Consider the following 15,862-nt stretch of genomic DNA (forward strand, 5'->3'; position numbering starts at 1 on the left):
CTCGCGGCTTGCTCGCGCGCGCTCGGATTAGAAATTATATCGCGCGTAAAGGCCAAATCACACTAGCGATTGACGATTGATAATTAAAGATTAGATTTTAACGAATCAACAAGCTTCAGCGTTGGCTTGCTTTGTTCCAATTGATCAAGTTCCAATCTTCGATCATCAATCATCTATCAATCAATAATCGTTAGTGTGATTTGGCCTTAAGATATCCTCTGGTGATACCGCGCGCTTTTCCGTCCTAGAGTCCCTAAAGTTCCTGCAGTCTGGCCAATCTTCGGATCTTCTTTCATTGGTTCAGCCCTTGCAAAGCGGCGGAAACAATAACAATGCGAAGAAATCGTATAATAATTAATTTTATATATTTTAATTTTATTAATTTTTAATTAATTTTATGATTAACGTTATCATTACATTGTGAGCTTGCAAAGCAACTCTTTTAGGGATTTCAGTCTGTTGAAGAAGAATATAATTCTTAAGCTATAATAAGTTGCTATTATATGCTAATTTTTACTGCGTTTGTGATAATGAAAACTTGAAATGCTAAACTGTGTTATAATCACGGTACGAGAAAACGACAAATAATTTGGAGCACATTTCACTCGATACTCGCAATGCACTTGACGGGCATGAGTGATCCTCACCGCACAAATACGTCATTTTGAGAGACAAGTGTATCCAGACTGTACACTGAGAGAAAAAATGATTGATCTAACTGAAATTATAGTTCATCTTGGCCTCAACCATATTTTTCTTGACCATAACTTATAGTAATTATTTCTCTATGTAATTATAGTTACAAATACCAAAAATTTTCTCCTCCTCAGTATATCTTCTAGGAATTCTACTCTTGTTCCGAAACGCAAACGCTGATGGCTGCCAAAAAAACAACTGAATTTTACAATCGTTCGAAACCGTTAAAAATGTCGACGACTTTACGTCGATTCGCGAAGCCGTCGAATATCATTTACATCGATTTCGCTTCTTTTTGCGTCGCACAAAAGTTCACTCGAAAACGATACAGGCCGGGGTCTGCGCGAATGGAAGTTTTTTATTCCTCTTCCTCCGTTTTTCTTTTCTTTTTACAGCGGACCGTATATCATTTCTCTCGTTTGAATACCTTAATAACGACGTCGCGCGGTGTCGCGGTCGTTAATTAGGAAGTTAATTCGCTGCGCGGCGACTTTAACACGCGTTACCGCGTAACGGCGTTACTGCACGCCCATGCCTCACCTAAGATTCGCATATTAATTAAGACCGTGCCTCTGCAACAATCGTAATCACCGCAGTCACCTTGGCATTTGTGTCGAAATGGATACGCGTGTCAAACAATGGCTATCGTTAATGAGTCGCGCGCGTGTAATAGCCGGCAAGTATTATCTTCGCTATCGTCGGATGACGTTTCGTCATCGCGAATAACAACGACTGTGTCGCGTCACATACGCGCCATATACACTCGTACGTAATCCCGCACGAGTCGGAGATTTTGTTTCAGCGCTGCGAAAATTTTGCGCGTCGACTCTATCAAACAATGTTTAATGCCGAGCACCGGATCGATAGGGGATTTGCAATTGATAACTTTCCCCCGGAAGTAACACCGCGAACGACTGCACAATTTCGTTTCCGACGTAATTTACTCCGTGCTGCAAACCAAACTTCTCTGCGCCGCGGTCTTAATCAAACTGCACGTATTTGCTCGCAAAATTGCTCTTCATTGCGCAAGAACCGAAGTTTTCAACCTAGGAGACAAGGATGCGGCGGTCTTGCCGGTTTCTCTTCGCTAACTTAACTCCCGAACTTGATAAGATGGACATGTAATTGCCGCATCGAGATAGCATTTTAATGAAAACTCTGTTAGTTTTACCGTTACATCGATATTTTCCAGCAGTGTCGCGAATTTCAAGTTGTAACCACCTCGCACATCACGTCTCGTATTTGAATTCAAAATCGGGAACAAGATGCTGTGTGAATTAATTAACAGTGATAAAAGAAACACGCAGCCAGAAACGTCTGATTGAACATTTTTCTTTCAATCGATGTGTTAATGGCGGCTTCTCGACGTAAAGAGATCGAAGATGACCGCGCAATTAATCATGTGCACTGAAAGTGCATGAACAGGCTACGACATGAACAGTGGCGCGTTCCTACAACGACGCCATTTGGCCAGGCAGTCGCGCGGCCGACACGACAGTTCGATAGATCGATAGTTACTAGACGAATCACATTCCTCCCTAGCTACGTCGTCGATTTCGTCGAGCATCCGTCATGAATACACCGATCGACGTCGCTCCCCGTTTTACGCATCTTTTAGGCCCAGTTCCACAACCTCTTAGTTAACTTAACTGACCGATTATTCCATTGGACTTGACCAATCGCATTTAGCGTTAAGAAGAGTTAATCAGAATTAATCAATCATTGTTGAGACTTAACCGGTAGTTAAAGTTAAACGGAGGTTGGAACTGGGCCTTACCTGTCAAAAGCGAGTCTCATGCGAAAACAAGTGTCGGGAGTAGTCGAGAATAGCGATGTGCGACCGTCGCGACGTAACGTAAGTACATTTTTCGGCAGTAATTTCCTCGCTTCTTGATACATCCTATCGGTCGCGTCGTGTCGACTCTGTCACTCTCGTCATTATATCCGAACAATAATAGATCGTCAGACTTATCGGAATCGGGAATTGGAAACGCGGTAATAATCCGAGCGAGAGAGAAAGGCCAAATGACGCCAGAGATACGCGCCGCCGAATCTCGTGCGGTAGCGTCGGTCTGTTGGTGAGAGAGAAAGAGTGAGGGCTGCGGTATCCCACAGAGCGCGTCCTTGTCGGACCGCGACACCGCTCGCGTTTTGGCGCGCATTCATGGCGCGTACGTCATCAATCGCGCGGCCATCTTGGATATCGATCTTTTTGCGTCGGCCATGAACGCACCGTTCGACGTCGCTCCGTGTTTTACGGGTCTTTTGTCTGTCGTAAGTGGGTCTCGTGCGAAAACAAGTGTTGAAAGTGTCGAGAGTGGCGATGCGCGAGCGCCGGGACGTAACGTAAGTACGTTTTTAGGAGATCTCCCCGTTTCTCGGTATATTCTAGCGATGGTCGTCGCGACATGTCGAGTCGGCATTCTTTACACTTGTTATTACCATCCAGTCGCTCGAGTAGTGATAGAAGCGGACGACTGCCGGATTTATTAGTCGGGAATCAGAAAGACAAATGGATTATATGACGCCGTGGATGTACACGGCACTTTGGCGGGAATTTTGGCGGGTAGCATCGATCTGTTACTAGAGGGAGGATGGGGAGAGGGGGTAACAATATAATAATGTAGCATGCTAGCGATGTTATGTACGATTATCTCGCTACACACGCGCGCAATTATATCTCTGCGAGTAAATGGATTGTAAATAATAATTCGCGAATTACGAGTGGTATCTCGTGACGAGCACACACAAAACGCGCGCGGTTACTCCGTATTATTTGTCAACGGATTACACGGCCGATTGACGCGGCGGCAGCAGCGACGGCGGCGGCAGCAGCGATCGTATTCTCCGGCCTTTCGGCAAATATTTTCCGTGCGATCCCATTGTCAAAGGACAGGCGCCATCATCGTGTCGCGAAAAAGCCAACGAGTGCAATCACTGCGCAGGCCAGGACGGGGGCAGCAGCGCCGCGCGTGAACGCACACGTGTTCATCGTCGCGCTCAGCGCTGCACCGCACCGCATCGCGCCGCGTATGCTCGTCGTGAAAGAGATTACCACGTGGAAATATCCGATGTCTCGAATTACTCGATCGTATGCGATCGCATTCGATGGCCATCCAATCCCCTCGATGTCAGCTACGTCATACCCGACATTCCTTTTGTTTCGATTTTTCTCTCCTCTTTTTTGGTCTTTTTTCACTTTCCGCTAAATATGAGATTGAACAGCTCTCGCGATCGCGACGTTCGCGACATATCACAGTTCGTCCTCTCTCGTTTCCGCTCGCTTTCATGACACAGCGAGGAGGCGTGACTGATAACAACCATTTCTTTTCTGTTTCAGGTAAGGTGATATACCTGTAGTAGCCTATAATTGGATCTTCATGTTCGCCTGGTTCTGTGTGAGTACTATATTGCCGTATTTCGTAGCGATCAGCCAGCGATGTAAAAACGCTCCCGGGAATAAAGATGATCCCACGTCGCGACAAAGGTCGCTTCTAACGCGGCCGAAAGCGGAGACCGCCGATGATGCCGCGCGACGCGTGTAAATTTAAGGGTTTTTCACGCCAACTTTTTGCCTTTTCCTCACCTTTCTTCTTCGCGTTCGCCTTTTCCTTTGCTCTTGTACGGCGTTGTCCTTATCTACACCGCGGATTGTCACAACGCGAACACGCTAGATCTCGCGAGCAGCTTTCCACACTTCAGCCCCCATTGTGAATCGGACGTTTAGTGCAGAGCGCGCGATCATTTCCCTCCTCTCTTTTTCCGCGACGAAATAAAAATTTTACGACGCGCGCGCTTCGGTCGAATTTTCGACATAAAAGAAAAGAAGAGGCGAGAGCGATGCGTCCGCGGTCATAAATGTCGCATTAAAAACTTCACTCGAAACGACACTTTACGATTGAGGGAAATGTTAAATCGCGTCTCGGGTCGCCCGCTTTCGTTATCGAGGCGCGATCGGGGATTTTGGATTCGGATTTTGCACGGCCTGCGACACTTTGACAAATTAATTCCATCTCGATCCATTCGCTTCCGGCACGCAATCCTGTTGAAAGGTTCAAGTAAAACGCATCTGAGAGAAGCTCGCTCGCAACGATATGTTATTGGAAAAATACTCCAAACTATATATAAATAACTTTAAAATTTTATATATATATATACACACACATATATATTATGCGCGCTTCTGCACTCTTTACGCGAGGAACGACGCGCGTTTGACAGGACGACGGGGACATAAGACGCGAAAGATGATATGTGTCACCGTCTTAATACACCCGAGAGAATTTGCTTGTGGTACGGCGGCATCGTAAAAAAATTACTGTAGATGTTATTTTTATGCGTATTGCACGGGAGGGGGAAAGGGTGAGTTCGCTCGGGCGCGACTTTCATTTGCAGTAAAGTTGCTGTATTTTTCAGGGTGGCATACGCTATCGTTGTCCTATTCCATGGAATTTTCTGCATCGAATATTTCCGCGATTGTTGTCAGTGTGTCCTGCGTATACGTGCATGGATGTACGAGACAATATTACGTGGCGGGGGAACATTTTATGTAGATTTCACGATCACGCGGAAATCCCGCGAAGATGTGCAGCGAGTAACGCTCGCGGATACATTATTCTCGCGAATAGAGCAAGCCGAGGGGATTAATTGCGCTCAAAGAGTAATTTATCGGTTTCCCGAGTTTTTTGCTTCCTTCCGCGGGGATATGATCACCATCGGGGATTGCAGTGGGATCTTCCGGCGACGTACGTTGACCCCGGCGAAGGGGTGAGTAGTGGGTCGGAAAAGAGCGGAAGAAGCATGGAGAGAGAATGTGTGTATGTGTGTAGGACGGTAGAAAGTTGAAGGAGGAGGGGGAAGGGGAGATAGAGAAAGAAGGCGAGAGGGTTGAAATATGTGCAATCTATGCATCTGAGCTGTATCGGCGGCTGAAATCATTGCTGACGTCACGTGTTCCGAGCACGCGCACGCTGCCAGCTGTTTTCGACATCTGGGCGTACGCACCGTGTCGAAAATTATGCGAGAAGTCGTGACGAATGCGCACACGTTAGCGTATTTAGCGCTCATTAACTCGCGTATCTCGGGAAGCAAGAAAAAAAGACAAGACGCCGCACAGGAAGAGAAATAGATAGCGCGTATACTGAAAGAAAAATATCTAAAAAAATATTCCTTGGATACTAATAACATACTTGTACATTTTATTAACATACAATACATATTTTTGCGTTGAGAAGAAATTTTCTTCAAATAAAAAATACATATTCTCCTAAGACTATTGTGTGTGCTTTTCATGAAAACAATTGTTAATTCTTATTGAACAGAAAAATTTACTAAGATTTAAGTAAATATATTGTTAGTGCCCATCGAGATATTTTTTATATTTTAGATACATTTTCCCTGTCAGTTTATTAACTCGGCAGACTGTTATATTCGGCGCGTGACACTCGCTGTCTGTGTGTCAGAAAGCGAGCGCAACGTAAATCTTTGATTATCTTCGCAAAGAATAAAACAAGGACTGTTCGATCAGTCTGCCAGTAAGTGCAGCGTTCTCTCTCCGCGTATCAAATAAAAAAAAACTAGACGGGACATTGCGTCCTAGACGTTCCTCGCGAAATTACAAAGCAAACGTGGGATTGAGGGTGGCCAATGACACTCGATTTTTTGTACTGATAACGCGGCAACGAAACGCCAACATATGCCAGCTACAAGCAAATCGCGCGTCGCCATATCATGGAGAGCCGTCGACAGGCGGAAACGATTAAACGGCTCGTAAATACGAAAAGCGTCCATATGGTCTGCGAAAAGTATCGAGCGTGATGCATCGTCGTCATCATGCCGCGAATAATAATTGTAATTTACGACGGGGTAGTTTTAAGGAAGGGGGGCGACTTTCGTAACGCGACGCGCTCAATCGCAGTATATCACTTGGATTCGGCTCGTGTACGCGCACCCGCTACTTTACTCGATTCCAGCCGTCGTTGAACAGACGTTCAGAACATCCCCGACGTGCACGACGGTCCCGCGTGAGAAAACGCATCGAAATAAACTCGATCACACCTCTTCCGTGTTATACGCGCGGTGATCATTATGTCGGGGGCGCGTCGCGGCAGTCTCGCGAATCGCACAGATCGATCCTCCATTAAAAACGCATCCTCCGCTCGGAGGAATGGACGCGGACGCTAATGGAATATTCACCCCGCTCCACCTTGATAAATCCCGGTGGCTCGCGGGGTGTGTGCAGCCGGCGGAGCGCCCATAATTTTTCGCCCGGGACTCGAACCGGCGCGACTGTCCGGCCATAAATTGAGCCTTCCGTTTCAATTATTTTTCCGCGATTATTCAAACTGCATCCGAGTGGCGCGGGACGAGAGGCGCGCGGGAGTGAGCTGGGGACAGGGGGGCGGAGGGGAAGGGGGCGCAGCCGCGGCGTCGCGGAAAGTTTTCCGCCGGTGGCGCAAGAATCCGCGCGCCCGAGACTCGCTTTTTCGCCGTTCACCCGAGTTAACGAAGTCTTCGAAGTTTCCGCGGGCGGAATTCTCGATTGCGGAAGGGCGGGCGAACGGGGGGAGGGGAGGATTGCATTTTTCATCCAGCCCGAGAGTTGCAACGACGCGAGTTCCTCGTGACGCGAAGGGCGGCGAGATGCAAAGGGTGGTGGTGGCGGCGGTAGCGGCGATGGTGGTGGTGAATAGTGCGTACAACGTCGAACGTTTCGCCGGCGAAGGAGTCGCGTGATTTTTTTCGTTTCCCTCTTTCCCGTTTTCCCTCCTTGTCCTTTCCTTCCATCCTCTCTTTCTTTCGTCGAGCGGAACGAGCGCGAAACGTGTCGAGCGTGTGTTCCGCTGTCGGTTGCATTAGGGACTACCATGTGCGTTGCGTCGCATGCTTCGTTGCTCGCCGCGCGATGTTTGTTGCTTCGTTTTCCGTTTCCCGTGATAGATCGCGCGCTATCTTCCGCACGTGTTTCGCTACGTGCAACTAACGCGAACCAATCGCAAGAATTGCTCGTTCCTCTCTCTCTCCTCCCTCTCTCTTTCTCTCTGAATTCTTCTTTTATTCGCGAGCACACTTCTGATGAGCATTAAACGGACTATCAAGTGAGATTTTAAGAAACTACAAATTTGATCTTTAATCCGCAAATCCCGCATTTTTATTGCAACTCTTACATTCCGCGCGCTCGCATAAAATGTACTGTTGCACATTGCTCTGCCGTTTTTTATCACGCGTGATACGCCGCCGACGTTTTCACCAAATTTTTCTAATGAATTTGAATTGATCATGCCGCAGTATGCGCAATTTGCCTTTGCGTCGGTGACGCCTCTCAACGGAGTGTATAAAGTTGGCACCCCACTTTTTGAAATTTATAATTTTGAAAGTTGTTCCAAATTGTTCTGACTTTGTACCACATTGTTCCAAAGTGATATTGCTTCATTCGAAACGGTTTTCGAATAAAACAAAAAAAATTATTTTTTGAGCTGGCACCCCACTTTTCGAAAATCAAACATTCTGATACCGCAATAGATTGTTCTAATTGTTCCAAACATTGTTCCAAAAGGACAAATCCGTAAGTTGAATTATAAGTCCAAAAAATGAAAAAAAATGTTTTTGACCTGGCACCCCATTTTTTGAAAATAAAGCATTCCGATACCGATATAGATTGTTCTAGTTGTTCCAAACATTGTTCCATAAGCACAAATCAATAAGTTTAATTATAAGCCCGAAAAATTAAAAAAAAGTTTTTTGACAAACAGTCTATCGGACCAAGAGTAAACTTATACTATCTTTCTTGTTCCAACCGAGATCTTTTTGTTCTGAGTTGTTCTAGGCTTAAGAATTATAGTTCTAGAGTATGAGACTCATAAGATCATTCGTTCTCCGAAAATTCGTAAAAAAATCGATTTGACAGTACTCGACGTTAAGAGTAAACACATGCTTCCTTTCTTGTTCCAACCGAGATCTTTTTGTTCTGAGTTGTGCTAGGCTTAAGAATTATAGTTTTAGAGTATGAGACTAGTAGCGTCATCCGTTCTCCGAAAATTCGTAAAAAAATCAATTTGACAGACATTTTAAAAAAGATGATTTCTTACAAAAATTAATCTTTATTACAGGAAAATTGGCGGAAATAATTATAAAATGTCATGACAAAATAAAGTGAAATTGCTTCGTCGTTTAAGCCTAGTATAACTCAGAACAAAAAGATCTCAGTTGGAACAAGAAAGGAAGCATGTGTTTTCTCTTGACGTCGGGTGCTGTCAAATCGATTTTTTTACGAATTTTCGGAGAACGGATGACGCTACGAGTCTCATACTCTAAAACTATAATTCTTAAGCCTAGCACAACTCAGAACAAAAAAATCTCGGTTAGAACAAGAAAGGAAGCATGTGTTTACTCTTGACGTCGAGTACAAATCGATTTTTTTACGAATTTTCGGAGAACGGATGACGCTACGAGTTTCATACTCTAAAACTATAATTCTTAAGCCTAGCACAACTCAGAACAAAAAGATCTCGGTTGGAACAAGAAAGATAGTATAAGTTTACTTTTGGTCCGATAGACTGTTTGTCAAAAAACTTTTTTTTAATTTTTCGGGCTTATAATTAAACTTATTGATTTGTGCTTTTGGAACAATGTTTGGAACAACTAGAACAATCTATATCGGTATCGGAATGCTTTATTTTCAAAAAATGGGGTGCCAGGTCAAAAACATTTTTTTTCATTTTTTGTACTTATAATTCAACTTACGGATTTGTCCTTTTGGAACAATGTTTGGAACAACTAGAACAATCTATTGCGGTATCAGAATGTTCGATTTTCGAAAAGTGGAGTGCCAGCTCAAAAAATCATTTTTTTTGTTTTATTCGAAAACCGTTTCGAATGAAGCAATATCACTTTGGAACAATGTGGTACAAAGTCAGAATCTGGAACAACTTTCAAAATTATAAATTTCAAAAAGTGGGGTGCTAACTTCATACACTTCTCTCAACGTACCCGTATGTAGAAACTTTTATCCTACCCTTCAACCTTCATTTAACACCTATTTTGATACTCTGAAACCTCGCAACCTCTTTTGATTCTATTTAACCCATGCCTCTTACAAATGGCATTTTGTGCATTTCCTGCCATTTAAAGCAGATTTTTCTTGGTAAGCTGACAGTGAAATCACACAGTCTGTCTTTGTTCAATTTGAAGGAAAAACAGTCGTATGATTTGACCATTAATTAGCGTACCAAAAGGTTGAGAAAATTGGTTTTCAGAGGCGTTAAGTAGAAGTACAGTTTCCATGTGTACCACACATACACCGATTCTTCGGAATATATTGACGTTAGAAAGTTCATGTCCAAAATAGGACACTAAAATTTCGACTCTATTTGTGTCGCTTGCGTATACGCAGGTTTGGCCCCGAAGGATCACGGCGAATATACGGATTAATTAACATCCTGGTGATCGCTCTTCGAAAGCTCCCGGCCCATTTGGGGAGACGTGTTATCCGCGTAGAGACGCGACCGGCGGCAACCATCATCACACCGCCGACGTTAGAGCTTACGCGGTGTTTCGCCGGCGCTGCCATTCCGCGATATTGTCCCGGAATAGATAAAGCTTCCGCCGGATTTACCGTCGGCGTTCTCCATTGGTCCTCACGGCATTATACGCGGCCTTTAGCTGGCCGCGCGATGCGCCTCGGCGGCACTGACGAACCTGCTGTAATAATTCTGCTCACCTCGGAGTATTTAATCTCGAAGATGGAATATTTATGCCACCTCGCCTCTCCGGCTCCCGTAGTTTCGCCGCTCTACATTACCGCCATAAAAGAAAAGTACAAATTTATGTGGAATTTTATATCGTCCGATCACAGCCGTTCTCTCGCGCGCGAGATTATAATCTCGGGAATCTCGACGACCTCATTATGAAAGAAATTATTGTCGGCGATATTCAATATAATAAGTTCACAAGTGTGAGAAGCATGCGGAAATATTAATTGCGTTACGAAAATATTAATTGCATCGGGATATTGTACATCGAAGAAATTGGATGTGCAAGCATCTCTCGCGAGCAAATAATCGTGATTCTTGAGCGGCAAACGGAGTTGCAAGTAGCCGGGGATTAAAGGCGGAGTGGCAGCGCCTTTTCCGGCAGTCGGCATAATTAATCGTCGGTTGGGAGCGAATCGTTAATTAATTTGCATGGCGAAGCTTTCGAGTCAGCGGCTGAAAAATTCAACGTCTGGCCATCGCGTATTCCGGAAGGGTTGCGCGAATCCGTTGTGCTCGCCTACTCGTTCGTTCGTTCGTACGTTCGTTCGTTCGTTCGTTCGTTCATTCGTTCATTCGTTCGTTCATCTGTTCGTTCGTTCGTACGCGTTTTACCTACGTCGGATCGTGAACATTGAAATGCTTCTCTCGTTGGAAAAGTCATCCGTGGTTTCCGCGGAAAATCCATGGGAACCCGTAAGCAAATAACACCTCGTTAGCCAATCCTATTTCGCGATGCGTTATCGATCGCCGTGCCGATTCATGACGACTTCGAATGCACCGCCGACCGCAGGACTTGTCGGTCGACAAAACAATTACGCAAACAAGGTGTTTCGACTACCCTCTCAAACGTACTGCATACCGCGTGTCGCTCAAGATACGGGATAAAATTCGATTGAACGTCGTACCGGGCTTGAACGTGATCCCCGGACAATTTATCTCTTAATTGTTTGATACTTTAAGCGTGACACAGAGATAAAATAACGTATATTGATTATAAAGTCGCATTAGATCGGTGGTCGCACGATATATCGTGAGACCACCGATTATTCTGATCTCTTAACAAAGCCAATGACATTTGGTTTTGTAAAGTGAAAATCACGCGGAAGAAAATGTACCATGGGATAAATGGTTCCTTATTAACGTTTTATTCATTCTTCAATAATTTAAGAAAGATTTATTTCGGAATTATTTAATATTTAATTATCTCAATAATTCACTTGCATTTATTCTTAATTTCATTGAGCAATATATTAATTATATAACTCGTTCAACTGCGTAAGATAAGCAAATATTGAAGAATTAATATAGGTGAACAATATGAATGATGAATGAATCAAGCGCGACTCTAATTTTCTTTGTTCATAATTATTTTGTTATTTATATCACCATTGAAAATTTCAATGGGATTTCGACATTAAAAAGACGTAAAGAGAGAAAAGTCAGAGAAAAGATAACAGTTGGATGCCCATTAATGCTGTCTTAAACCAATAGAGATTTTAATTTAGATTTGATACAACAACAAGATTGTTAACAAAAGGTGAAAAGAAGGTGTCAATATTCCGCATGCAACTTGCTATCCAAGGAGCATTATTAGACGCAAGAAATAGCACTTGCAAGATTTACGAGATCTAAATCCGGCATTCATAATTATAAATTATTTCATAATCGGAGATTCAATGAAGCTACAATTACTATACTAATTGACGAGTATAATAAATATACTCGTCAAATGACGGTAAGCTATTGATATCAGCCTGAATTTAGACTCGGGCATTCCCTTATATTCGGCAAATTTGTCAAACGTCAGTTAAAAAACATCGAATATCCTGCGTAGAGAATAAATGATTTTCACACTCTCCCAAATATTGTATATCTCGGTCACGGAACAGTACGCAACGCGCGCGAGAGTATCAAAACAATAGGCAAAAAGGGCTGCGTCATCCACGTCGATAGCCAACCGTCGTTGCCCCCCACCATCGCGGGCGACAACGAGTGTGATCACACTATCAGCGCTTTCAAAACATTCCGGGCCCTCAAGACGGTCGGACGCGTACAGAAGAGTCGCATACTCTTCCGAGTGTTTCATTGTATTCCGAGTCGGCGAGCACACGCATACCACGTGGCACGTGTGTCGGTGCGCGCCCAGTTATCGTTTCCGTCGGGTGATTAGAACAATCTGTCGGCTCTTGCACCATTTAATCTCTCTCTTTATCGCGGCGTCGCGCGTTGTTCAGTACTTTTCTACGATCGCGAGTGTCAGTGCCACAAGTGAATATATCCGGAGTGACATGACGGGAGCAGGATCGGGAGTCAGGATGAAGGAAGCGAGACGCGGTGACGTGGTCGGCGATACATCATGTATATTCAGGTATGTCAGATCGTTTATATTACGCAGGAGATTTCCGATTTTAATCGATGATTTTACCGAGTATAAGGAGAAACCCGAGTCGAAATTTAGATCGATATTCGTAGCTTGTCATCTCGTTGGTCAAATTGTAGCTTGACAGTCATAAGTTCAGGAATCTCTGATTATTTATCAAGCCGGACACTTAATTTATTTATATCACATGAGATATCGATTCAAACAGCCGAGTAACGACGCATGAATACGAATCTATAATTAATTGCGTTCTTAATCAAGAATAATAAATAATTTACAACTATGAATATCAGCCTCAAGTATACTATATTTCTCGCAAGTGCTAACGCTTACTAATAATGCTTAATAATCGCTTTTTACGCTTTTTTCGCACTTTGTTGATATTTGCTAACGTCTGCTTTTTGCTTCTGCTTTTCATTATTATTATAATTAAATCTCTTAATGTATACAGCATTATTAGACATAACTGTTATTTTTGTCTCTGCAGCTTTTCCATCAGTTCTTTTAAGAACTTTAAATTCCATCGGAATTTGCAACGTCGAAAGAACAAACGTCGAAAGAATTATGAACAAAAAAGAAAGTATTGATTTATTAACTCTTTCCCCCCATTATTTATTCATATTATTTTGCTCTCGATAATTTTTCCGTTATAAGAAACTAGCAACTTGAAACTATTTTGATAAAAAATTGATAAAATTTTTTAGAGCTAACAAAAAGCAAACATAGATAAATTAAAGGATAGCATTATTGTATTTCAGTATTATCTACATCAAACATAAGCAGTTATTGTCGCCTTTCACTCGCCATTCGAGTTGCTACATCAAACCAAATGGCGACTGAGAGTCGCCTTTCGAGTGCAAAGGGTTTAATATATGCTTATTTCACACATTCTATACACATATACATTCTATACACCGAATACGGGGTAAGTAATTAGTTAATGATTAAAATTTGAAAGTTCTACAATGGTTCTTCAAGTTAGGAGGAACTTGCAGAATCAATGCGGAGGTAAAATTTCGACTCGGAAATGTTCCTCGAAATGATGCCGCGAGTCGGTCGGTTCTATAACTCTTCTGACAAGCGTTACACAAACACGTAGTTCGTTGTTTTCTCCCGATTGTATATTGTATATTCTCCCGTGCTGCTATACCACGAAACATTAGAACCACGGGTCTGATGGAGCAGAAGGTTTAACGGGAAAAAGCGCAAAGCACCCGAAGCTTACCGATTCATGTAGATGTCACCGGCACAGAGGACAGTCTCTATAAGTAATGAGACAGAAATAGTTAGGAACTACGACTCTCGCGGCGGCAGCCGCGTTTCAGATCGCTGCGCGAACTATATTTATAATTGATAAGCGCTTTGAGTTTTATAGACGCGCTAAATTATACAATTGTCTAAGTTATACAATACCACGGACAGGAGAGAGACTCTGTTGCGAAGCGAAGCCGCGGGAAGAACTTGCGCCGACAGCGAGTGACGCGTGTCCGATTAATTTAGAGTTACCTCGCGATAACGTGACGCGTAATCGCGCGTCATTAGAGGCCAAAGCTCGATCCCGCGAATCGCTACGGCAATTTGCATGCTGAATGCACTGCTATCATTGGGTGCGCTGAGGCGATCCCTGAAAAACCGTCGTCTAGCAAAAAAGGAACAAGACAAAAGAAATTCTTCGTAATTCTCCGTCACGTGTATACAGCGCCGGCCATAAGTCGGCGGAACGCACAGTCCGGCCGGCGATGTGACCTCTAAATTTCCATATCACGCTGCACCGTGTCTCATCGGATCCCTCGTTCTCTCCTCTTTTAATAAGTTTACCTCCCGGCGAGCTCCAAGGAAAATTCTCTCGTCGATAGTCGCTCGTGTCCAGTGAATTTATTATCGGCGTTGCCGATGATAGAGTGGATATAAGTCGCTCGAGTAAACGTTCGCGAGGACGACTTAATGAGATCACAAAGCTTAGACCGAAGTTTCACGCGTCTATATCCGCGCGGTTCGCCGCGCTGTGCATATTTTCCTTTTCTTCCTTTTTTTTCGTTTCTCTTAATTCGCACAGTTGCTTCGTCAGGCATCGTCGCGTGTATTCGAAACGCGTCGCTAATTAAAATTTTTAATGAATTCTCCGGCGAGAATCATTGTCAAGATGAAACAATGTTGCCGTTCCTCTTTGTCTGCACTTTTTTTTAGCGCTCGCGGTGTCCGTCGTCGAACGTATCGACGTGAATTTCACCGTCGCGTAACTTTGTTTCCACGCTAAGTTACGTCGGCATGCGGAAGGGACACGCGCTCATTAAATTTTTTTAATTACGATGCGATATTCGAATCCCGCGGGCATTCAAAAATTGTTTCCGTTATTTCACTGCCGCGCAAAATAACCCGGCCACGTAACGACGCCGCGAAAGCTCAGGACGTTTAATTGTGTGTACGTGTGTGTTATGTGGGTGTGCACACGTCTCATTTCTCTCGCGAACGAGATCCCCCGAAGGAAACAATTATTAAAATTACAAATCCAACTTCCGCGGACTTTCCCAATTGCTTGATCGTCAGCTAGCGCGAGCACGGAAGCGCGCTCGTCTGTGTTATCCCTTACAATCAATATCAACTTAAGACACATACCTCTGAATCTAATTACAGCGGCGGGATGGTTTTCCCGAGTCATCCCCCGCGCGACAATTCTGCCGTGGAATTATTGCCGCTTAAAAAGGGTCTAGGCCTTCCCCACCGATTTCCGAAATCTTTTCGAGGGGCTTGGCCGACGAGCGTAGAGAGTATCGGCACGATAACCACTGGTTCGTATTGATCCTCGCGGGGGTGTACAGAGGTTGAAAGAACCAAGAGAGAGCGAGAGGGACGAAGTGAGAGGGCTTTGGCTGCACACGTACGCGCTCTCAGAGGCATACGCGTGCCTGTTTGCGCGCGTGTGTGTATACGCCTGACAGTGAGGCGGAATGACAGAGAGAGGGTTAGAAGGGGGTGCAAAGAGAGATAGATAGATAGAGAGAGAGAGAACACGCGCACGAGAGAGAGAAAGAGA

At 44.1% G+C, this 15,862-nt stretch overlaps 1 protein-coding gene across 2 annotated transcripts in view; it reads left to right on the forward strand.

Annotated features, from left to right (window-relative positions):
* Positions 1 to 15,862, forward strand: part of LOC116845982 (protein gustavus) — a 173,700-nt gene that overhangs the window by 17,342 nt on the left and 140,496 nt on the right. The window contains exon 1 of one of the 2 annotated variants that reach the window (XM_032819276.1): positions 10,927 to 12,816. The exons of the other annotated variant lie outside the window; for it this stretch is intronic. Coding sequence (XP_032675167.1) covers positions 12,737 to 12,816 — 80 coding nt within the window. The 5' untranslated portion in view covers positions 10,927 to 12,736. Of the gene's footprint in view, positions 1 to 10,926; positions 12,817 to 15,862 lie in introns of those variants that run through there. 2 annotated transcript variants of the gene reach the window in all.

The sequence above is a fragment of the Odontomachus brunneus genome, unplaced genomic scaffold (genome assembly GCF_010583005.1).
Source record: "Odontomachus brunneus isolate Ranch 3 - 2012 unplaced genomic scaffold, Obru_v1 Obru_scaffold_059, whole genome shotgun sequence".
NCBI lineage: Eukaryota > Metazoa > Arthropoda > Insecta > Hymenoptera > Formicidae > Odontomachus > Odontomachus brunneus.